The following is a 24,834-nucleotide window of genomic DNA, read 5'->3' as shown; positions in this document are numbered from 1 at the left end:
CAACCTATTACACACTTGGAATTGTGAGAACTTTTCGAGAGCTTTCTTATTTTACCGACACCCGAGGCACTGCATATAATTTTGCGCCTACCTAGCTCTTCCAAATCGTTGTGCTTATTTTTATAACAAGCACGTATTATTGCTATTATATGAATGAGTGTTTTTCGTCACGGACTGAGGACTACGGACTACAAACTGAGGTTTAAATTTAAAACGCGGGCTACGGGCTGCGGATAAAGTATAAAATACGTACTGCGTTTTGAGCGACGCATTACAAAAGGTAGCTCGTCTAGACGGGTAATGTGTCTTTTGCCTATCCTAGAGACATGTGTAACCACCATACAAACTAAAAATGTGCCCATGCTCGTCCAGACGGGTAACGCGTCTATATTATGAAAACGGCCAATATTGTTCTTTGCTCAGACAAGGGACTTCGCGGTTGAGTTTCCCTAATGGTCGCGGGTCGCGGGTCGCGGGTTTCAAGTCGCGTGTCGCGGGTTTTAAATAAGTCGCGGGTTTTGAAAAAGTCGCGGGTTTTGAAAAAAGTCGCGTGTTTTTAAAAAGTTGCGAGTTTTCGATAGAAACCAATTATTTCTCAGTAAAATTCATTCAAACAAATTTAAACTCGTTTTCTTGGGAACTACGTTACAAAGTAGCCAATTACTTTGCGGGTTAAACAATCAAATTACGAACTTCGGAACAAACTCCCCAACTTTGGTCCGGCTAAACTTCCCAAGTTTGCAAGTTGAGGAGGAACAAGACATGTTGCTCGAAAGTCATGTTCATGTCGGAAATTCAGGTGAAGAAAACATGGCAGCAGCGGTAATGTTTCAGCGATTCCAGTGGCTAGAGTTACAAAATATTTGGTTCAGTGAAGTTGAAGAGCCTGACGTCGTTTCGCATGAGCGATCTGCCGATAAATAAATTTTACGTCGGCTGAAATTTGGTCAAATTTAACTTTTTATATACAGCAAATACATCTTTAAAATTTTTGTGAGGCTTTAACTTCAATGTCAAGTCTTCTGCGTTTGTAAACCGAATGAAACTGGACGGCTTTACCGATCTTCACGTGAAATTAATTTTATACAAATGCGAAAGAGTCAGACAAATTTGAATTAAAAGTCGCGACACGTTTACGGCTCAATTCTATTTTTATGGTACGTGTTTTCTTCCGATGGTTTAGCGAAGCAAAACCATTTCTGTCAACATAACTGCAGAAGGGTTTTTAAAATCTGCGCCAGTTAAAAATATTTTAAAGAGTTTTTGCCACAGAATGCTAGTAAAATATATTTATCAACCGTACGCGTTCAATCATGAATACTTTGGTTCAACTTCATGATCGCTCGCGCGCAACGTTGTTTTCAAACTTAAAAGCTTGATTGCAAATCATGCAATGTTTGATACCCAATTTGAACATGTTTTTTTTTTTCAGGACGTGATGCAACGGACGGTATATGTAATCCTTATCCTTATACTTACTGTAGGTCAGAACGTTGATACCGACGCCGTGCTTGTTCAAACAACTATTTTGAAACTCGAACAGCTAGAATCGCTGAAATATTTCTGCCACCACTTTGTAACGTGTCTCGTTCCTCCTCAACTTGCAAACTTGGGAAGTTCAGAAGTTCAGTCGGCAAAGTTTGGGAAGTTTGTTCCGAAGTTCGCAATTTGATTGTCTAATGGTGGATTTCCACTGACGAGTAATTTTTTACGTGCGTAAAAAAAATAGAGACAATGTATAAACGGCTTGCTTACACGTTTACGCAAGTCGTTCATACATTGCCTCTATTTTTTTTCACGCACGTAAAAATTTACGCGTCAGTGGAAATCCGCCATGACTCTGAACTCGCAACGTTACTTCGTAACGTAGTTCCGAAGAAAACGCGATCATTTTAAAACCGGCGTCTTTGCAACCGGTTTAAATTTGTTTGAATGAATTTTACTGAGAAATAAATGCATTCTATTGAAAAATCTCAACTTTTTAAAAACACGCGACTTTTTTCAAAACCCGCGACTTTTTCAAAACCCGCGATTTATTTAAAACCCGCGACACGCGACTTGAAACCCGCGACCCGCGACCCGCGACCATTAGGGAAACTCTTCGCGGTTATGTTCGGAAGCTTTCTTAAAATGTTCGGCTATGTTCGCGTAATTCTTGAAAGTTTTCGGACGACTTCAGAATTTTTCGTTGATATCATCGGAAGTCTTCAGATTTAGTCCGAACTGTTTTGTCACAAATTTTTGTTCAGTATTTTTTTTTTACTTTTTTGTTACCCACGACTTTTACCCACACCCACGACTTTACCCACACCCACGACCCACGACTCCCACCCACGACCCACGACCCACGACAGTTAGCTATACTCTGTGCAACTCAGCAGAAATAATCAATTGTCACGAAATGAGTTCCTTTTGGTTAACTATTAGCAACGTTTTAGTGTGTTCGTGCGGGTAATGTTTGACCTCCTGACCTCTTTCAGTGCTTTGGCTAAATTAAAGGCACGGCGCCGCACAGTAAAATCTTTAGAAAAGCAGTCACTTGAGAAACACACAAGTCGTGTTTGCGTTAGTCACGGAGTGAACGTGACATGAATTTCCTTTACCACGTCATCTTTTGCTTTTTAAAACCACATGCCTAGCCGGAAAAATGCCTGCTTAGCATGCAAATATTTATTTTGTTCCGAATGTTCAATAAAATAACCCAAACCAGTTCATTTAAAAGAAAGCCAAATCACGCCAAAATAAAGAGTAGACTATAAAGGCTATCCCATTGTGTTTCTCCGTTTAGCGTCTTCCGACAAGCTTTTGGTGATTCCCCTGGCGCGATGACGTGTATCCCGTGCTTTGACACATTCTTGCTGAGCTTGCAACTTACGTTTCGATAACGTTTCGATTCTCAAAATACCGTAAACTCAAAACAAAAATTGGGATATCCAGAAAATAAGTCGTTGTTTTGCAATAATTAACACGTTCCGCCGGCCGGGTAAATTGTACGACTTGTACTCGCTCCGAGCCAAACGCTTGAGTAACACAACAATAAATATTTCACACAAACAGAGCGCAGAGTATTGAGATCGCGTGACATGGGTCTGCGTAGTGGTAGTTTTAAATAGCTTGGACATGTCCAAGCGGTCTTTGTTTTCGCTATGTGATTTTAGGTTAAATTAATATTAGCGCCTAAAGACTTGTACTAGTAAAAATTGCGTTCTTAATCGTTTAAAACTTCGCAGCCTTCGAGCGCTGAACCCCTTACATTCTTAATTGGTTATGTGACGTAAGATTTGGGCTACTCACGTTTTTGATTCTTATATAATGTTTGTAAATTTGACAAGTCACGTTTTTTCTACAAGAACGGAAGTGCTGAAGCACAGCTATAGAGTGACACTTTACAAGTCACGCGCTTTGATCACCCACAGCGGAAAGTATTCCCTTGAGAAATTAAAACAGTCCCTTGAGAGTTAACAAGAATGCAATCCCTTCCGGTTCAGATTTTAGCCCAGGTAAACGCTATTCTACTTCTTTTTGCTTGTAAACAAGCAAAAAAAAGTCGAAAAAAGGAATAAGCTCTGGCAGTATGGGCCACTTGGCTCGAGGCTTCCCTTGATCAAAACTGCTTGTGACTTGTTCGTTTTATTTTTTTGCAGAATGACTCAACAACAGAAGATGATGATGATGGTGATGATGACGATGATGAGGAGGTGGTCACCATTCTCCCAGAAGATAAATACCGCGTGGGATCCCTGGAAAAGATGATCTCCGTCATGGCGCTATTAGTTGAGGAATCCCGAGGCGAAAGGTGTGCTTGGTTTTCTGTGTTGTAAAACCATCAATAGCTGTCGAGATGACCTGTAAGATCACTTCTGTACCAACATTTTCTGTCAGAGAGGTCAAGAGTCTGAGTATAATGCGCCGTTTTCTTACCTCTCAACATTTAAGTTTTTATATCGGATTTCGCTCATTTGTTTAGCATTGTATTTTGGTTTCCTATGACTTGAGTGGCGGGAATGTCGAAACAGCAAACCTCTTTCCCAGGCCCTCACTTCATTCCTCTCCTTAACCGAGAGAGGCGGAAAAGAGAAAAGCCCTGGATATGAGGGTTTTTTTTAAAATTACCCCATAATAATAAATTTGCACGTGTGCTTTTGTTCTCTCATTGGCTGAAAGGCTTAGAGAACCAACAAAAGGGATTCAACGATTGGTGAAACCTTTTAGAGGAGGGCTGCGATACGACGCACGTGGCTGTAACCTCGTCAGTCATAAGTTAAACGTTGTTGTAGTTTACTGACTCAGTATCCTTTCTTTTGTTTTCAGGCAACTACATCTATCAGAAAATGATTTGGCTGCATTAACAGGAGGAAAGGTATGGTGAAAATATACAAATGAAAAATTCATCATATTTTTAATAGGTTTATTGTGAAGAACTTTTTTCATTTATGTGCTTTAAAACTATACTTGTGTTACACCTTATCTGTAAACGTGATTGAACAGAAAATCTCTTTTACACCCCAATAAAACGAGGACTGGAAATAATTATGTGTTATTTACTGGCCGAATTGTGGTTTGTTTTGTTTTCACGAAATTCAACGTGTTTGGTTTCCTTATCAAACACTCTTGAGACGAAAACCGTAAAACGACGAAATAAATTTGTCGTAATCTATGTTCAAAAGATTATTTATCAGAGCAAACATCGTTTAAAATCATGTCAGTCCACCCGTGACGGTGAAAAAGCTCTCGCGAGCCTCGCTCAGCCAGTTCAAAAGAGTGCTAATTGTTAATAATCCGTTGTGTTCCGTAGGGATTTCCATTCCTTTTCCAAGCCATCAAAGACAGCATCAACCTGCGTCACACAACAAACCTGATATTCAGTCTGTGCAGATACAACGTCAAGCTAGCGGAGAGCGTGAGTGACTCTCAATGAATGTATACAATAATACTGTAATACACCTTAAGGATAAGGACGATAAACCGTAGTCCGCCCCGTCTCTTGCATCTTCACTGTTATGGTCAGCATGGGACTTTAAAGAACCCACACACACCGATCGCAAAGATTAGGGCGCCAAGTTCCCGGTGGTGTTGTCTGGTCTGTGCCTGTTGTACTTTGGGATTGGTGGGAAATCCTCGGAGATATTCGCTATGATAAATCTGCTCTACATTTCCGAGGGAAAATAAAGTACATGTACCGGTATATTCATTTCATAAGTGCAGTGGCCTAATGGTTAGTGCACTGGACTCCAGATCGAGTGATCTGGGTTCGAGCCCTGGCTGGAGCCATTATCATAATGTCGTGTTCTTGAGTAAAACGGGGTTGACCTCGTAACTTCCCTTTCGTGATGCCTTTGTTTTCTTTTCTTTTTGGTTTTACTTCTAACTTCAGTTTGCATCTTAAATGTATGTTATGTTAACAGTGTATCTGAGTCTCTCCACTCGAGAATAAACCGTTGAAGAGTTCGAGAAGTAAAAGTAGACAGTTACGCAACTATTTTGCAATCCAAGTGAGCTGTGGCTCACATTGTTTGCTTTTTGTTGCAGATAATTTCTCTGTTGATGTCATCTGTACAGAAACTGCCACCAGAGGTCAGTAAAATGTTGTTTATTCAGGGTTTATTTTTTGTTGGAGTATTCTTTGCTAACATTTCTCTTGTTTATCCCCCCCCCCCCCCCCCTGTAGCAGTCTCATTCGTTCTTCAAGTTGCTGTCAATGTTGACGGAGATGCAGGGGGGTCCACCCGGTATGCCATCCTTCACTAACCTCACTCTTGCGCGCATCTGGGAGGTGAGTTTTTCTTGTTAAGTGATACCTTATAAAAGGATATTAACGCCTCTGTTTATTATCATATTTGAAACTAACGCAACTAAATTTACGGCCAATGAAAGGGCATAATCTTTCAAACAAAAGGACAATAACGCCAAACTAGAGCTTCTTTTTTCTAATGAAGGGAATCAAATGCGAATTGCACGAAGTAAACACTTAACGTGATGACAACAACAACAAAATAACGAATCGAGGAAAATAGAACAAAGCTGATTGCTCAAATGCGATATTCTGAGAACCCAGGGGGAACTTAAAGTCTTCTGGAAGATTGTTATAAAGCTAAGATTATGCCTATACGTTAGGTTGGGATCTCAATTTTGAGTAAAAAAAAAAGGTTTTGGTCGTAAAAATTAATTAGTGCTTGTTGATAAGGTAGTTCTTTGCTTGCAACATAGATGCTGTGGTTTTGTATCACATGACGAGCTAACTTTTTTTATGTTTTCTCCCAGGCTGCTGAGTATAACGCTGCCCTTTGTATAGACTGGCTGACCTGTATGGCGCCAAAAAACAGAATGGTATTTATTTGTTGTTTTGTTTTGTTTGCTTTTAACTACAACCAACGAGCGAACAGATTAATGATACCATGTATAATCACCATTGTACCTCTGTCTTTGCATGCACATATCTCCTCCCGCTCGCGAAATGTCTGAGCTAAGACCCAAAATAATCCATACTGATGAGATTTATACTTCGCGGCAGTAAACAATTTGCGTTGTTCACTAGAAATGTTGCTGTCAAACTCTGTAAAATTCATCACGAGACTTATTCATGGGGAAGGCAACTTTATTCCGAAGACGTTTTAATGTTTTCCAGTCAGACACTGACTCTGTTGACCTCCAGCGACGCTCTGCCGTCCTACGGCGACTTATGACGTAATTCTACAGAGATCCCAGCAGTGTGTCTGATTGGTTGTTGCTCGCACGTAACAACCAATCAGAAACATTTCACGGGTCTCTGTAGAGCTAAGTCATCAATTCCATATTCATTAGTTCCATATTAACAAAAAAAAAAAAAAAAAAAAAAAAAAAAAAAAAAAAAAAAAATTTTTTTTCAAAAAAAAAAAAAAAAAAAAAAAAAAAAAAATTTTTTTTTACAAATTTTTAAAAAAAAATAAAAAATTAAAACCATTTTTTTTTCTGGGGGCCTAAAAATTTTTATTTTTTTAATAAAAAAAAAATTCCACCCAAACTTTTTGGTAACTATATTTTTGCCTGTATTCTCGAACGTTGGGCGGAAACCATCTTAATTATTTTGGAGTGTTGTTTGTTGTCTGTCGTCTGCTAGGCTCATCAATGGGTGCTGGATAACATGGACAAATGGGTGGAGAAGTATCTTATAGCGGACAACAGTCTGAGAATTAGAAATGGTAAGTTGCTAAGTATTTACCTGAGGTTTTTTGTAAAGCACGTCGGGATGCTTTCTTGAGAAAGACGGAGACCGCACAAGAAAGGCCTCTTGCACCAAGACGGGTAGTTAAAAAAAAAAAAAAAAAAAAAAAATTATGACAATAAGGAAATCCCGCCGCCGAAACTGATAAGCCCCCAAGTCCGAAACACAGAAAACGTTAGATAATAAATGGGTCTAAATGTGGATGTAGTTCAAAAAGAACAGTACAATTTGGAACAGTAGTTCCAAAAGAACAGTTCTTTTTTTTGTTTCGCATTGTTATGTTACATCTGATTACTAATGCTAGAGCCCTATTGGTTGATTTGTAAATGACGGTATAATTTTTTTAACATTCATTTTTTCGTTCGTTCCTGCAGCTTCTGCGTATCTGCTCATAAGCCTTGTTCCTAACAACCACTTCAGACAAGGATTCAGGTAATTACAGTTGCCCTTGTAGTGCTGAAAAATTCAGATCGCAATCATCCTGAAAAAAAAAAAAAACAAGTTGAAACAAACGAACATCTTATCTCGTGAAACGTAAAAACAAAATGCGCACAAAAGGACGAAATGCGGATTCTTGATCCTCCATTCTACCCGGGCCATCTTCTCGACGTGAACCTGTCTTGCGCTCTGCTCTGATGCGTTCAGACTTTGAACAAGGCCCTATAGGTGTGACGTAGGCACTATTGTCGCCAAATCTTCTGACCTTAACCCTTGTCCCTGTGTTTTGTTGTTTATTTTTTCAGATCAAGAAGTTTCTCTGCTCCGCACAAGGAAATGGTGGTAAATATCTTTGTACTGTAACGCTGATCTAACTCGTGCTTCTCCTTACATTTTACTAACAAATTCAAGTGGGCGGATTATGAGAATTAAGAAGTAGATCATCTTATTAAAAATGTTTTGGCTTTACACCAAATTCTCCCAACACAAATGATAAAAAATGTGCCGAAAGCGGTGCAGACAATTTTACCGTTAATCTTATAGCAATGAAGCAAGTATTGCTTTGCAATTTTCTGATATATTTTTTTTGTTTTTTGTTTTTTTTCTTTGTGTTTCAGTTGAGTAAAGATGCTCTCTCCATACTCCATGAGGTACAGTATTCTTTCCTTCCTGGTCACACAACTGATTTTTAGTGTTTCTGAAGTGGATTTAATTTTTTTTTTTTTTTTTATGTAATTCGTTTTGAGTGTTAGTAATTATTCTTGGAATGTTTTCTTTCACACAGATTTTCAAGATGCTGCTTAACTTACTTCCAGTAGCTAGGAAATACTGCGGTACGTAAAGGTCATCAAGTATATTTAAAAAAAAAAAAACAGCTTAAAAAGAGCGTGCACTGAAAAGTAGTACTTCAGAAACTTTCAGAAACATAGAACTAACACGAGCTGTTGACCAAAAAATAGAGAATTTACATTTTTATAATTGCAATATACTTCCCTATCTTCTCTACTCGGTGTTTCTTAAAGAAATAAAAAGCGTTTTCTCCGTGTTTCTGCCGAATCATAGAAACACTCGTGAAATTTTGGGAGAAGTCGAAAAAGCTTGTTCTCCCGAACCTTCACTCATGTTTCATAACTCGAGAAAAACGCTAAGAAATGTATTTAATTTAGTAAGTAAATCTTATGTTTGTCAATAAAACACGTTGGTTTGTGCAGTTTGACAATGGTTTTGTTGAGTCGTCCATGAAAAAAATATAGACCGATGAAACATTTAATCACAACATAACTCATCATCATGCAAAGTCATCGGGAAAATCCCATAATCCCATATTAATTTTGATGATCTGTATTTGTTTCTTTTAGATCGCAACATTCATGGCACGACAAAACTTGTCAGCTACTTTGCTGTGTTGAACTACTGTCTGGTATCACGAACAGAAAAGGAAATAGTAAGAGATATTTTCCTTGTTACTATTTGAATAATAAATCAAGTGAATAAATGGGAGTTTATTTTACCCAGACCCTTCTTCCGTCTGGCCTCATAGTTCGCCCTTTATCGCTTAACATGGCTCAATATTATTATACTTGGAAGGGCTAAGGAAAAAGTTTTTAATTGATCTATTTTTTTTATGAATGAATTAACATTTCTAGTGGCGGTATGACCGTTTCGTAGTCAGTTAGATAATGTTGACTAATTTGCTTCGAACTTGAAGCTGCTTAGTTTGTCACTTAAGGGAGGGGGACGGTGATTCCACTGAAATAGAAGGAGTATTAAAAACTTTCTGAAACTTGGTACAGGTTACAATTATGTTATGATCATTAAAAAAATGAAATAAAAAATGGAGGTCACCGCGCTAGTTTTTTTTTAAAATGGATGGGCATTATAGCAAATGTACGACCCGCGAGGTATATATTAGGAAAATGGGGATCGCGATTGTTTCCAGAAAAAAAAAAAAAAACATTTTTGCATTAAAGAATTAGTCTAGTTCAACAAAATACACTTTGATCTTATATTAAAAACTATTCTTATTGTACAGGAATTAAGATAAGGAAAGAAATTTAAGATTTTGCTTTGTGCGCACGTTAACGGCACTACCTAAAAACGTGTTTTTTACGGCATTGAAATTAAAATATCTCAATGTAGAATTTTAAACTTTTTTTAAAATCGCGATATATTGTAGACAACAGTATGACATTTAAATTAATGCATTAAAATATAGGGGTCACCGTGCTCGTTCAAGAGAAAACGACCATTTATTTCCATACCGAGCTTAGCCTGAAGGTAATCTTGTAGTGTTCTCTGTTCGCGCGCGCTAAATGACGCGAAAACTTATGCGCAGAAAGGATGCGCAATGCAATACCGTGGAATCACCTTAACCAGTAGAACTCGTGGTATTCTAACTGTTATTCTACTCGCTCTCATTTCCAGTTCACGCCTTACTGCACAGATTTATGGAGACTGTTTCATCCACTGATGTCGGAACCGAACATTCCTGTACATCCTAATAAACAGGTAATTTCTCAAACTTAGGAAGTTTGTGAAAAACAGTTTAAAATTAAAACTAGCGAAATCAGTAGCAAACAACGTTTAGCCGTCGTCATGACAGCATTTAGAACTTGATAGTGCTGTCACGAGGAAGGCGAAACGTTGTTTGCTACTGATTTCGCTAGTATTTATTTTCTCTTTTTCAAATTTCTCAAACAACAAGGTCTTATAATTTCTCCTCGTCAATCTCCAGTGACAATGTGGTTAGAGTTTTCAACAGTAAGATACATTGGAATTCTTGAAATTGCGTCAGGTTTTTTCGTACAGTTTACATTAGTCAAACTCCCTTAGCAAAAATGTTTACCTCGCGCTCTTGAATTTTCGTGATGTAAGCCACTATGGAGTTAATGTTCGTCAGTGTTGAAATATATGACTTTGGATTCTCGACCCATACAAATACTGTAATTTTTGACGAGTTTGTCTGCCCAACAAAATGGCGAAAAAACCGCGTCAAGCGCTCTTGAGTTCTCATACAATGATATTTGTTTTGTTGACTAGGCGTTGTTAATCTTTTGGTTTCACGCTTGTATCGGCTGTGAGGAGAACGTCGACTTCATCACGGAAAACAGCAATGTAGCTGCTAATATTCCGCTCAACTACATTCTGTAAGTTGTGTTTTTATTATTTAAAAATCCACTTCTCATTTTTACGCATTCTTTATCTTTTGTGACTTCTTAGTAACTATTCCGTATGTTCATATTGTCAAACTCTCTCGGATATCGTTGTGTTTTTGCAGCTCCAGTGATGAACCGGAAGTGGTGACGTTTAACAGGAACGTACTTCCAGCGTACTACGGCCTTCTGAGGTTGTGTTGTGAACATTCTCGTTCGTTCACCCGCCAACTCGCCGTTCACTCCAACATGAAGTGGGCTTTTGAGAATCTCACGATTCGTATGAACCAATATCCACAGGTATCGAACTTAAATTTCAAGCTGTCGTTATTATGTTTTGTGTTTTGTACAAGGCTTTTTACTCGCACGTTGTTTCTCTTTGTTCAAATTGTAAATGTTGAACAGCAAATAGTTGTTGAGGCAATGGACACCAGAGGTACCAATCGTGTTAAGGGTAACTAAATGCGAATCCTCCATTCTTAGAAATTAAAATCTAGAAAGCATTTCGCGTTTAAGCGTTTTAACTTTTCAATCACACTGTTTCTAGTTTGATTTGTATGTAGTTTCATTCTAATTTTTATATTTTTATATTATTTTTACTTATAGTAAACAGCGCTTTAGAATATTTATAGTTTTAGCGCTATATAAATGTATACATTAATTAATTAATTAAATTAATTAAAAACCTTTAGCCAATCAAATCATGTGTCCCCAGAGCCACTTGTTCCTCGTGCCCCAGGTTCTGCCGGCTATGAGGGACAATCGGCAATCGATTTCTCATGCTAAGTTTAGGGCCCAAAGTCATTTCATTATTTGTTGTAAAACAACGATAAGATTAGGGTTAGTGTTTTTAATTAGCAGGGTTTGTTCATTTTTTTTACCTCTGAAAACTATTATTTGTGCATCACGGTGCATCACGGTGGTTTCAAATTAATTGCGTGACACTTTGCGTGACACTTGCTACCGTCAGTTCAGATTACGTGACAGTTTGTTTGTCGTTTACTTGTGTTGCAATCGGTTGAGTTCACTTGACACGTGTTTGTCGTTTGTTTGTGTTGCAGGCAGTCGAGGAGCTGTTCGGACTCATGAGACTCTTCGCCGGTCTAACAAACCCTGACTCGTCAAAAGAGAAGAGCAAAGAGGAGGAAGCTGTCGAGGCAACGTTCAGACGAGACACCATCATCTTGTACCAGAACTGTTTGGATGGAGGAGCATCGTGGACCACGCTCATCAGGTAAGCACATTAGCGCGGGAGTGACTGGGGCGAGTAGCATCAAAATGAGGCACGAAAGTTTCGTGCCTCGATTTCATACAATAGTTCTCGCGCGAGGCGATCTAAGGCGAGCAACATGAAAGTGAGGCACGAAATCCTCGCGCCTCGTTTTCATGCTTAAGTCGTGCGCGAGTGTTACAAAAAGGTGAATGAAACTGGGGACGGTGGAAAAACTACATGGTGATTTTTAATTGCGTTGTTTTCTCTCCTAGTGCGTACAAGATCTTACTTCAGACTGAAGAGGATAGATTGACAGTTGTCGTCAACCAAGGACTTCTTACCTTGTCAGATGTGAGTTATGTGTAGTATCTTAACACGTAAGATGGAACGACTTTGGCTTAACGACCGTCGCATGTAGGTGTGATTTTGAGCTTGCGACAGTGACACTGAACAGAAATCGTACAATATTATATTGTACCGTAAAATTCCGGTTATTGCACCCCCCCCCCCCGGTTATAAGCCCATCTACCTGGAAACAAAAAAATACATCCGATTATAAGCCCCTCCGGATATAAGCCCCCTTCTCCCGGATGACAGTACTGAAAAGGGCTAAATGTTGCTTTATTATGCGTTTTTACTTAGAAACGTATTTCGATCAACACTCTCGTGGCTCGTTTCGAAACGTTTTTTTTTATTATTCAGCTTATAAGCCCTCCCGGATATAAGCCCCTCCGCTTATAAGCCCACCCAAAACCCCTTACGTATAAGCCCAGGGCTTATAACCGGAATTTTACGGCATCTTTCAGCCATTCCCGGTTGACTGTATTTGTTTGGTTTGATTTCCTTTCTTCGGATGACAGCAAGAAAACTGGAATTTAGAGAGCTAATACTAACGCTTATTCATTATACGTCAGTATACCCATATAACATTTCAGCATTCTCAGTGTACTTTCTTTCCCCCTGACTCTATGGACTAAACATTCGTTCGGTAGTAAGGGGAGGCCTAGTTGCCTCCCTTAGATCCGTCTCTGTTCTGTTACCCACAAATTGCTCCCGCCTGGACTCAATCTCAGTGTTGGTAGAGCACGGAAGACCAATTCCTGCAGTCGTGGGTTCATATCCCACCAAAGTGAAAACATTTTCCTTGGGTAGTTTCATTTCTCTTTCCCAGGGTCAATCCTCTGTGTGAATGTAGAGGATTAACGCATGTTCAACACAGTATAGAGCGGTTTTCACTCGAGTGTCGAAAGTAAATTGCGTTTGCTTTGGTTTTGCATTACTACGCTTACTGATTGGCTTAAAAATCTCGCGCCACTTTCTCAGCCAATCAGAACTAAAACAAAAACCAATCGTGACTCGCTCAGGTTTCCCGCGCTTCATGCCAGCTACATGTATTTGCTTCGAGTTTTGATTGGTTCACTGGATTGTCTGTGTCCTGTAATTGGCCAGAGTAATTACTTTGGTTTTGGTTTTACGATACTCAATTGAAAACTGCTCTATAACTTTTTCATCCTTATCTGATTGGTCAACAGGCGTTCAGCACTCTTCACATGATGTACCACGAGGCCACGGCTTGTCACGTGACAGGAGACCTGACCGAAGTGCTGATGCTCTTGCACAATTTGTTAGTATGCTGTCGACCTCATAGCAACAAACCAGGTACTCTCATTTTGTATGGTAGCATTCTGCATTGTTCAATATATTTTTATTATCGGAAATAGTTTTTTGTCACTGATTTTGGACCAGATTTTTGGACAGCCAAAATTTATATTTTTTTGTGTCACAGGAAATCTAAAAATAATAGCCCATTTTTATTAAAATTGCTATGTTAGAGCACTGAAACTGTTAACGAGCATCTTTGGCTGCGGATGGCTCGGATGGAAACGGATTGCAACTTGAACAATTAAGGCTTTTCTTTTCAAGTTGTTTCCGCGCATCTTCAATAAACGATATTTTTAGCCGCCGCTTGATTTCTATCCGCAAATTAAGGCTATATCTTCGTTTAGATGTTCAAATGGGTTACGTTGCCTACCACAAACTTCAGAACAATTTAGACCAAAAATGTGTGATAACACCGTAACGTAGAGTGAAAGAAAATGAAGAAGCGTTCTCAAGTTGAATACTCGGAAAAAAGATTTTCAGAGTTCCCCCAACGGGAGTCGACCCATGACCTTCCAGAATACCGGTTGGACGCTCTAACCACTGAGCTATGGGAGACTCGTGGTGAGCGAGGTCATATACTAGGTTCTTATGTGTGACACATGTCCTGCCAACTGCAGGCTCAAATATGTCTAAATGACGTAACGTAGCTCCTTCAAGATACTAGAAAATGGCCCGCCATTACTTTTAAAGTTGTAGTAAAGATATTTTTCATACATGTAATTGTTTGATCTGTGTGTGTTGTGTTTCACAGATGTTCGCAGTAGCATTGTTGGATGGTCAGAGAGAATTGATGTTGCCCAAAAACTTCTCTCGTTGTTAAATTCCTACACTCCAAAAGAAGTGAGGCAATCCTGCCTGGGTATGTCTTTGTTTGTTTGTTTGTTTGTTTTTTTCTAATTCTTTCTCAACCGGCTTGGTCTCTCCATCTTTATTATTTCTATACAGTCAACTTGTTCTAAAACGGGACCGGTTCCAACTGTCCATGTTTAAGGGGTTCCCATCTTATATGGAGTTTAGTTACAGTAAAATGACTGAAAAATCACCAGGTGTCCGTCTTTTAGAGGTTACCGTTAAAAGAGAGTTGACTATATTCCCAAAACGCCTTAATATTTTTATGTACAATGCAATCAGCTATCCTTGCTCGAGCCCTGGCGAGAGTCACTGTGTTGTGTTCTTGGGCAACGCAAGTTACTCTAATATGTCTCTTACCGTCCTTAGGAACCTTTAAAAACGCTTTGAGGGTGGGGTGCTATAACTTGCGATTGACTGGCATTCTATGTGGGGGTTAGGTGGGGGGGGGGGGGAGGCGACAACTCGCTCCATGCTACAGAAAATGTACTACGATCTGGTGGTGTGGACTACTTTAGCCTGATTACTAACTTCATTACATATTTAAAAATATCCTATTAACCGAACTTGGTGCGTCTCTGAGAGAATCTCGTCCCAATTTGTTCCATACTTACGACCTCGGTAAATATTCTCCCATATAGCCCTTGTGTTAGGTTAATAACACGAGCATGACACTGATTTATTTTGATTAACAGATGTGCTAAATGCTATGCTGGTCCTGTATCCTAATGACATCACGGAGTCACTGATCCCTATCATCACTGCTTCTCATCAGCACTGGAACAAAACCTCCCCTCCAGGTTAGTGTCTCGGCAAGTGTTCACAGAGGCTCTGTAATCCTTCGCAATCTTTTTCAACATCAACCATCCTAGCCTGAATTTCAGACATCCCTCTGTGCTCGCCTGCTTGCCAGAAGGAACGTCTGAACACATTTGGGCTTAATGCCGTCCGGTGACGTCACTACCCGAAAACCGGGTAGTGATTTTGATTGGTTGATTTAAAAATTATTTGCATAATTATGTGAAATTATGACTGAATTTTACTGCGCGAGGATTGTAATTTGAAAACGTTTGGAAAGAGTTCGAAAGAGTTCACCTTCCCAGAAATGAATTGATTAGTCATTTACCTTGAGTTTATTACTTTATTAGTTTACCTACGGATGAAGAATAGTAATGGAAATCGGTAGGTTTTAATTTGGCGGCATTCGTCGCTTCGACATGCAGTGCAGTGTTTTGCCAAATTTATATGTAATCTTGTTTTGTCAACAAAGCCGCTCGACGCTTATGTCCTGCAGCCTCGATGAGCCAGTGATTTCTGAACTCAGTGCCCACGGTCAAGTAGGATATTTTTGTATTGAATTCCGTTTCTTGATGCCTCTGAAACCGTCGAAATTGATTTATTTATTAAAGTACTCACGAGTGTGTTGTATTTGTCCGTTGCGTAACATATTATATTTTGATCGCTAGATAAAGCAAATCAGTTTAGATTAAATCGCTTCCGTAAAAGAATATAGCCTGCAGTCGATTAAAATATCATTCATTTGTCTCAAGGTTTTTAATAGTTTACTATTAAAACAATTTTATACCCTGTAATCCTTTATTTTTAAAAGCGATTTTTCTTTCACAATTTCATGGCCTCGACAGAAACTTTTCCGCATGAATTAACACCAAAGCGTAGTGACGTCACCGGACGGCATTAGGCCCGAATGTGTTCAGACGTTCCTTCTGGCAAGCAGGCGAGCACAGAGGGATGTCTGAAATTCAGGCTACAACCATCCTTGTTCCACTTTGTTTCATTATCAACTTTTTAGTGTTTCTCCACCGTAGTAAACTATTATTTTGAGGTTTTTTTTTCTGTTTTTAAGGTGATTTTTCTTCTCACAATTTTAAAAAAGAAGAATACAAATAAGAAGCCATTTTTTAAAACATATAACTATAAAAAGCTGTGATGTTTAAGCTCAGATTCAATTCCTTTATGTGCAACACCTCGTAAACGAGACAATGAAATTTCCTTTGGCACTTTCGAAGAACATGAAATTGGCTTTCTTTGAGGAGGCCTATGTCCCCATGGGCTTCCAAAAAGTGTTTTACAATCGCGGAGTCTTTTTGTTCAACAACACGCTGGTGAATGTGTCGAGCTGTGTTGCCCACATAATTTGCATCGCATAAATCACATGAAAAAAGATAAACCGTGCATTTTTGATTTAGGACTGAAGGCTTGAAACACTGATCGCAGCTTTTTATAGTTAAAAAAGAGTACGAAGTTTTAATGCGCAGGTACGGCTCTAACCAAGTTAACATCGGGTCAAGAAATGGTCAGGGAAAATTTCTTTAAGGCCAGGGAAAAAGACAGGGAATTTTATTCTTAGTCAGAAAGAACTGAAATTACAATATGACTGAATCACCTAAATCTTATTGAGCAGAGGTGGAAAGGTTCAGTGTAAGGGGAGGCCGGGAACCGCTACTTTATATGTCATTTTATCAGAAAAAGTCTCGGAAAACTCCAGGAATTTTGTAAACTGATTTCTGTTGTAACCATGTGTAATCATGATGTGTTTATCTTCAGGACTCCTTGGTCCATACTTTCCTCGCCGACACACCAAAGTGATTGTCAGCAGCAAGTCTGTAGCACGACCCGCTGTACCTGAGCTCAACATGTTTCTTCATCCTTCATTCCTTGACTCACCGAAGGTAACTACGTCAGTTCTAATTAGATGCATCGTGAGACAAAAGAAAGTGAGAATTCCCCTTTAATACAACTAATAGACGGTAACTTGTTGTTTCTAACAAGAATTGTTACCATATGGCAAGTGGTTTTTGTTTTGTTTTGTTTTGTTTTGTTTTTCAAATCCTGGTTAAACAACCTAAAGGGTTTTCCTTGTGGTATCGTTGAGTCGGAACTATCTCGAGGATTCATGAGCAGTCGCCGGGAGCTTTACAGCAGGACTCCATGTTGCTTAAAGGGACAGTGTCACCAGAAATCTTCTAAGTTTTCGTGAAATATATTCTACACTTACGAGGATGCACTCCCTGTTATGCAAAAGTATCTTTGAACAACAAAAGAAAGGCATGAAATCCTGATTCTCTTAAACTTGAAATCGTCGGCCCGACGTTTTCACTGGGGGTTTTAGGCCACTTCTTTCCTACCAGTCTGTTACCAAACCACGTTTTAACAATTTTCAGGCCAGATCACTGAGTGAATTTACGATTCATACCGACACCTCCACCGCATTTTCAAATTGCACTAATTCTTGACGATACTGCCCCTTAAACAACATACCTTCCAAAAACGATGTGCCATTGACTAAAGCTTAATTTGTACGTAGCATTTTAGTTGTGTAATTCCAGCCACGAAAATCGGATGTTTTACAAAGAACTTAGACTTAGTTCCTTAGTGCCTTAGTGCCTTAGTGCCTTAGTGCCTTAGTGCCTTAGTGTCTAAATAAGGAAGGTGGCCCTGTGCCGGGTTTATTCCAAGGTAAAAGTTGTGTGCTTTGTGTTAACAGGGTGTGGAGGAGTCTTATGACTCAGCAGTTACAGAGTACTTCCAACCTTACCATCATTTCGTCGATAAATTGCTGCGGTTTGGCTTTAATCACGACAGAGTAGCCGACCATGTCATCGCCTGCAGTAAGTCTCTGTGATTCTCTGGCTATCATTTGAGTAAATTACATAACAAACGAAAAACTTTAGCAAACAACGAAGATGACTTTTGTCGTGGTGAGGTTAATTGTCTTTTACGTCAGGCTAGGAACTGAATTGCCAAAGAACGCGATTAACAGACTCGAGAAAGAGAAATGTTGTAATAATGCTGTTTTACAAGAGTGATGGAAATTATCCTTGAGTCTCAGCAATGTCGCAGAATATTTTTTGATCACGTTAGTCTAGCTCTCAACAACTGAAATAATTTCCTCGTGCCCAACCCCTTTAGTCCCTTAACAAAATAGGTACATGATATTTATATGTGGCTACTGTTCTTCGATTTGTAAGGAGTAAAAGTCCCTTTGCAGCTTACGATCACATGGTACAAACTCCGCCCTGCTGGAGAGCAAGCTACGCAATGGGACATTCAAAACAATGAAAGGTCAAGCTTGGCTGGTTGGTCGCTTTGTTTTGGATGTTCCAGCGCGAAGATTGTTGCTTTCCAGCAAGGCAGATATTGTCTCGTGACCGTTAGATGCAAAGGGCCCATTTACGGTAGATGTTAAGTATTTGTTGTACATGTGTTGCGTTCTAGGTTGTCTTTTGGCAGTAGAAGCCATTCCTCTTCACTTCACGTTCTTTAGCAAGCTGTGGATGGAAGTGTATCAGAAAGCCGGTGATGTACGTACTGTGTGATTTATAGTGCACACATTTGTTATGTTGTAACATTCCATAATTTCAGCACAGGGTACCCAGACATGTAGTGTATCAGAAGGCCGGTGATGTACGTACTGTGTGATTTATAGTGCACACATTTGTTATGTTGTAACATTCCATCATTTCAGCACAGGGTACCCAGGCATGCAGTGTATCAGACGGCCGGTTATGTACGTGCTGTGTGATTTATAGTGCACACATTTGTTATGTTGTAACATTCCATAATTTAAGCACAGGGTACCCAGGCATGCAGTTTGCGTGGCTTTCCTGTGCTGATTCCAACTGTTTCTTTGTAGAATACCAAATACAAGAGTTACCTACAGCAGCTTTGTCAACAGCCCGAGTTCTTGGAGGTAAGTTGTTGTTTAGAGGCTGTCAATATGTCTATTCTTAATTATTTTATAATACATTAAAATTCCGATCACAAGCCTCCCAAATCATGTACTCAATGGCAACTCTGACAACACTCTTTCCCCTCTACCCCTAATAAGGGCATTAAGTAATATTTGGATTTTAAAACCACATCCTGTTAAGAGCTTATTTTGCATTCGTTTCGTTTGGATATGTCCACAGAGCATAGGGCAGGTGTTTAATATCACTGTCATGTTTTTCAGACGGAAAATCCCTTCTAAAATCACAAATACGAGCAAAACCACTTTTGAAAAGAAAAAATCCTTCTCATGATTACATATGTAGATGGTCTGCATCGCTAAACCCTTGTCGACCATTGTAATTCAACCGTCAGGGACACGGAGTTCCCATGTCATTATAGATTTGGTTTGTTTTTTAATATTTTTTGTTTTTATTTAGTATGTGGACCTGATCTTACTGGATGAACGAGAAAGCCTCAACGTGCGAGACATCTACACCTTTCTTTGCTGTTTCTTTCCGAGGGTAAGAAGGAATAGTTTTCTTTGTAAAAATTAAAAATATGGTTGTATCTGACCTTTAAAATATTAAAATTTGTACTGAATTTTCGGCACCTTTCTGTTGCCTTTCTCAGAATAAAATGACTAAAAAATGAGTAAATTTAAAAGCTCCAAAACTTGTGACGGTCCCTAAGGGATACAATCAGTGGCAAATACGCTTTAGGGAAGGGTTGGCGTTCATAATGCTTCGGTGTTCACAGTGGAATGCAAAGATTCCAAAAATAAGCGTTTCCGCCGGCTGCCCACGCCACGTTCCGCTATTTCCAAATAGTTCGGATGAGTGTCATATCCAGTGGTCTCCGCGTGCTGTCTGATTGCAGACTCATTATTTCTTCAAGTGTCAGGTTTGTACTCTGCTCCCCGAGAGTTCCAGGATCGTTTCTACACCGAGTCGTGTAGCTCAATTATTAGAGCGGTTTTCACTTGAGTGTCGAAAGTAATTTGCGTTTGCTTTGGTTTTGCGTTCACTACGCTTAGTGATTGGTTTAAAAATTTCGCGCCACTTTCTCGACCAATCAGGAGTAAAACCAAAACCAATCATGTACGTTTTTCCGCGCTTTGTGCCAGTTACATGTATTTGCTACGAGTTTTGATTGGTTCATTGGATTGTCTGTGTCCTTTGTGATTGGCCAGAGTAATACCTTTGGTTTTGGTTTTATGACACTCAATTGAAAACTGCTCCACTACACTAACTACTGTCCCAGTTAGTCGTATTCGAGGGAAAAAAAACGTCTTTTTTTTCTGTGGTGTTCTTTTTCTTAACTACCTCTTAGTAGGAATTATGTAATACTGTCCCCACCCCTCCCCACAGGTATCGACTCAGGTTCTGGTCAACCAGTGGAATAACTTGGTGCAGACGCTCGTAGCGACGGTTATCGCAGATAAACCTGCAGCAGAGAAAGCAAGTGATGCCGAACTGTGTGCTATAGCCAAGAGGCTAACTGCGGTAAGCTTTTAGTTAAGCCTTCACAGCTACAGAAGTTCATTTTAAATCCTCTAACACGAATTCTTTCCCGTTGCAAACCTAAAAAGTGAATTTCTTTTAGGCAGGATAACTCCATACAAGTACCACTCTTGATTCCACACCGCGTTTACATGCGACGAAAACTGCCCGTTCCAGGAGACCGATTTCATACCAAAACGAGTGGTCGTTCACTGTTTAGATAATGCTGTGCGAGTTTTTTTTAGCGGAAGGAACATCTCGGCTCGGTATTAACAGTTGCGACCGGGTGTTTACCAAATCCGAGTATTGTCTCGCTCCTTTAACTGACTGGAGTTATTTTATTTTTCCATAGGAACTGCGAGCGATGTCTCTCTTGTTCTCCGTGCGGCCGCCACAGAAGTCTGATGTTAGCGCGCTGCTGCATCCAAGTCTTGGTGAGCTGCTGGTGGTCTGCCGCAAGTATCAGACTAAGAAACAGGAGAGCAGATCGCGCCCGCCAAGCGAGTCGGAGCAGCATCCTCCAGATCATACCCAGGAGAAGGAGAAGGAAGAGTCCTCAGCAACGAAAACAGGCGGAGACGAGGGACCAGTGAAGAAACGAAGAAGGACTGTGGAGGGCGAGGAACAGGCTGCTGGTGCTAAAACGGCGACGTCGCCCTCTGATAAACCGGGAACAAGTAAAGACGAGAGCACGGCTGCAGCAAAGAAGGACAAAGCACCAGAAAGCTCGCAGAAACAATCCCAAAAGACTGGTTCGATTTGGGGTGCGAGACCGCCTACAGACTGGGTGGATTCGCTTGTTAAAGCCATTCAGAGCACCATCACCAAAGTTCCGGCGTGACTGGCAGACAAAAATGAACATGGAATGAATTCAAATCAGGAATTGAAATAAACAAATCTTCGGAAGTGGAAGGAAAGGGATGCACAAGGAATCGAGACGTTTTCTAAGTCTGTTGTGCATGGCTTGCGTTCGCGGCCGCGAAAAGTGTGGAACAGTTCAGATTGAAAGTGTAAAATTCAGAGGCTTTGGTTTTAGTTGAATAGAAGTGGACCCGGCCATTTTGGGCCCAAGGTTTGGTCGAAAACAGAATGAAACTGAATAGAATTATTAAAGCCCGTAAATGTTTGCAAGTGACTTAGACACTTGCACTCGTGCCTCAAATTCACCATTAATGTTCACCCTTTGTGAAATTTTTATTGTTGCTACTTGTTGATCCATGTATCCGAGCGCAATGCGATTTTGACCGAAACTTATCCCAATCCTAGCCTGTGTACAGCCAGCAACCACTCCCCCCCCCTCCCTTCCCTTTCCCGATTTCTTGAGGGGAGGGGGACGGCTGTAACATACTGGTCAATCAGTGTATGATATTTAAAAGTGTTTATAATTTGCACTCTTGTCTTTTCTATTGTCGTGATGCCACTACATTGATTGGTATTCTCTGGAACTAATGCTAGATAGGGCCATCTTCATATGAACCCAGTAAACGGGCTGGCCCGGTTAGCCGAGATCCTACCTCATACCCGTTTCTACTGTGCTGGAACTTCAATTGTTTCGTTCACTGATATTCCTTGTATAAATGGTAGTGATAAACGTAAAAATACTAGTTCCACTACCCAAATTTGATCTCGAGCTTATGCAAGGTTCCTACTACTGCTTACATTGTAGGTCTACGAGTAATCGACATTTTATGTCAAGATGATTGGCTTTGTGCATTTTGGCTTTTTCTGAAGTCAAAGTAATGTGTCGACTTCAGAAATATTGAATCTGATAACTTGGACATAGATTTAGATAAAAACATCAATAAATTTCTACTAAAAATGTGCAGTGTGTGTTTTGGTTGACATGTTTGTTCATGCCCTAGTGACCCTAGGGAGAAAGATTCTTTTCGACGATTGATCCATATCAAGAATATTACAGGTTGTAGAAAACTACTATATAAATTACTTTTCCAAGTCTCAGGTCTGAACGTTATTCCGTATTCTAGTTTCCGTCAAAATGTTTCACGCAAATTTAGAGAGCACAGTATGGAAACGCCATGTTGGAGCCCAACTGCTTGGGCAAAAAAATTCATACAAGGAAAAATGCCAAGAAAAAAAATTCGTGCAAAGGGGAAGGAAAGAAAAAAATTCATGCAGAAGGAAAGTACCTATTAAGCGCTAAAAACACCTGTCATTTTACACTTGATGAGATCGACTTTTCGTCGAAATATATCAGGGAGAATGCTGAAAATAGCATTTCCGAGCCTTAAAATTTCAAAATTTTCCGGTGGAGCATGCCCCAGACCCCCCTACAGACAAGCGTCTCCATCGCTCAACTTCTAGTGCCATTAAAGCAAATTACATTCAGCCTGGCCACCGACAAGCGAAACTTTTTTACCCATACGCCGATGTTTATAGAAAATTCACTTTCAAGTCTGGCCTTCTGTTTATTGTATAAAAACTTTGGCACCAACATTTGTAGGACATTCGATATAAATTGCTGTTGACAAGTGCATAGGGTGAAGAAAACAATCAGTCAGTAAGATGGTATAAAATAACAGTACATGGCATTTGATTTAATTTTTTTAAAACAAAATATATAATGATCAAAGATGGTCTTTAAGAGACTGGTCAATAAGTGTGTGGGGTGGCTCGGAGTTGAAAGGGGGTGTGTCCCGTAGTTTTGGTCTGCACATGGTGGGTGGGTCATCTTAGTGACTTAAAACTGTTATAGTTTCAAGAAAATCCCCAGTGGTATCCATCAGCATAAATAAATCTCTTGATGTGAGCAGTTCTAGATGTATTTCAAGTGATTTCAGAAGGCCCAAATATAAAAATTTCACGGGGGAGCATTTCCCCGGACCCCCCTTGATGGCTTGGGATCACAGCATCGCTTTTGGTGGGCTCTCTCCAGTCGCCACTTTTCCAATTGCTCCGACCCACCCCCAAGTTCTTATTGACTAGTCCCTAAAGAATTAAATCAATGAATAACAACATTTTGGGAGAAATATTTGAACTATTTAGCAAATGATCGACACAGCAACTTTTCTCAAAAGCATGGTATAAAGTAACAATATATGGCATCAGGTTTAAAAAAATCTATTTGGTCTAAAAAAAAATTCCAGCAGAGGGCAGCATCCGCAAAAAAAATTCCTGCACAAGCAATGGGCGTAAAAAAAATAGTGCAAGCCGAAAACTCCCCACCCCCCTATCACTTTTCTAATGGTCTGTCCCTAATACACCTATCAATGTTAAGTCCGATGGGGGGGCAGGGGGGGATCGGGCATGGGGTGGGTATTTTGACATTTTCTTTTTAAAAAAAGTAAATTTCCCACCCCCAGGACAAAATAATTGCTCAAAATCCCCACCCCCAGGGGGCAGGTTAAGATGGTCTAATGTCCTTCCTCAAACCTTGTTGCAGGGGATCACATACGATCAAAATCCCAACCATGGGGAATTACGTACGATCAAAATCCCTACCCTGGGGACAAACCAAGATAAAGTTTCCGTGGTTAGCCAGACGCCCCCACACTCGGGATAAACTCCCTCGCGGGACCCGTCCCTCCCTATAAAAATTGGCACGTGTTCTGCAGCCGACATTATGTAAGGGTCGAAGTCGAGGCTTATACATTTCCAACATGGCTTCTCCATCTCAGACGATGAGTGCAGATCCTTCACAACATCGCCAAGAACTTATAGAGCTTCTAGATATCCTGAGAACAAACAAAAGCTTCTGTGATGTGACAGTCGCTGTAAAAGGCAAAGAGTTTAAAGCCCACAAAGTCGTGCTAGCTGCAGCAAGTCCGTTCATTCGTTCACTTCTTGCAAGTGACATGAGAGAAAGCAAAGAACAACTGATCAAAATAGAGCTTGAAGAAGCAACTGCATCTGTTATGGAAGCCGTGTTACAGTACGTTTACACTGGAGATGTCTCGGTAACCGAAGAAAACGCCCACAATTTGATCGCAACGGCAGATTATCTTCTCCTACCAGGCCTGAAAACAATGGCGTGTAATTTCTTGAAAGAGAATGTGACATTGGAGAACTGTATTTTCAATTACTATTTTGCTGACAAGTATCGGTGCATGGAGTTAGGGGAAAAAGCCCGTG

General features: G+C 40.0%; 1 protein-coding gene across 1 annotated transcript in view; it reads left to right on the top strand.

The window, feature by feature from the left end:
- The window catches only part of LOC144636223 (ubiquitin carboxyl-terminal hydrolase 34-like), a 73,433-nt gene extending 50,867 nt beyond the window's left edge, over positions 1-22,566 (top strand). The window contains exons 45-71 of the mRNA XM_078495376.1: positions 3,645-3,796; positions 4,312-4,360; positions 4,796-4,900; positions 5,530-5,574; positions 5,669-5,773; positions 6,262-6,327; positions 7,097-7,178; positions 7,576-7,633; positions 7,945-7,981; positions 8,257-8,289; positions 8,424-8,472; positions 8,998-9,083; positions 10,064-10,147; positions 10,679-10,785; positions 10,917-11,091; positions 11,853-12,025; positions 12,277-12,355; positions 13,537-13,663; positions 14,418-14,525; positions 15,211-15,315; positions 17,081-17,205; positions 18,021-18,144; positions 18,752-18,837; positions 19,170-19,226; positions 19,684-19,767; positions 20,614-20,748; positions 21,098-22,566. Coding sequence (XP_078351502.1) covers positions 3,645-3,796; positions 4,312-4,360; positions 4,796-4,900; positions 5,530-5,574; positions 5,669-5,773; positions 6,262-6,327; positions 7,097-7,178; positions 7,576-7,633; positions 7,945-7,981; positions 8,257-8,289; positions 8,424-8,472; positions 8,998-9,083; positions 10,064-10,147; positions 10,679-10,785; positions 10,917-11,091; positions 11,853-12,025; positions 12,277-12,355; positions 13,537-13,663; positions 14,418-14,525; positions 15,211-15,315; positions 17,081-17,205; positions 18,021-18,144; positions 18,752-18,837; positions 19,170-19,226; positions 19,684-19,767; positions 20,614-20,748; positions 21,098-21,586 — 2,925 coding nt within the window. The 3' untranslated portion in view covers positions 21,587-22,566. The remainder of the gene's footprint in view (positions 1-3,644; positions 3,797-4,311; positions 4,361-4,795; positions 4,901-5,529; positions 5,575-5,668; positions 5,774-6,261; positions 6,328-7,096; positions 7,179-7,575; positions 7,634-7,944; positions 7,982-8,256; positions 8,290-8,423; positions 8,473-8,997; positions 9,084-10,063; positions 10,148-10,678; positions 10,786-10,916; positions 11,092-11,852; positions 12,026-12,276; positions 12,356-13,536; positions 13,664-14,417; positions 14,526-15,210; positions 15,316-17,080; positions 17,206-18,020; positions 18,145-18,751; positions 18,838-19,169; positions 19,227-19,683; positions 19,768-20,613; positions 20,749-21,097) is intronic.
- The last annotated feature ends 2,268 nt before the right edge of the window (positions 22,567-24,834 follow it).

This window comes from Oculina patagonica, chromosome 13, assembly GCF_052425735.1.
Source record: "Oculina patagonica isolate OP01 chromosome 13, crgOcupat, whole genome shotgun sequence".
NCBI classification, from domain to species: Eukaryota; Metazoa; Cnidaria; class Anthozoa; order Scleractinia; family Oculinidae; genus Oculina; species Oculina patagonica.
The sequence above is the reverse complement of the archived record's forward strand: the minus strand, read 5'-3'. Positions and strand labels throughout refer to the sequence as shown.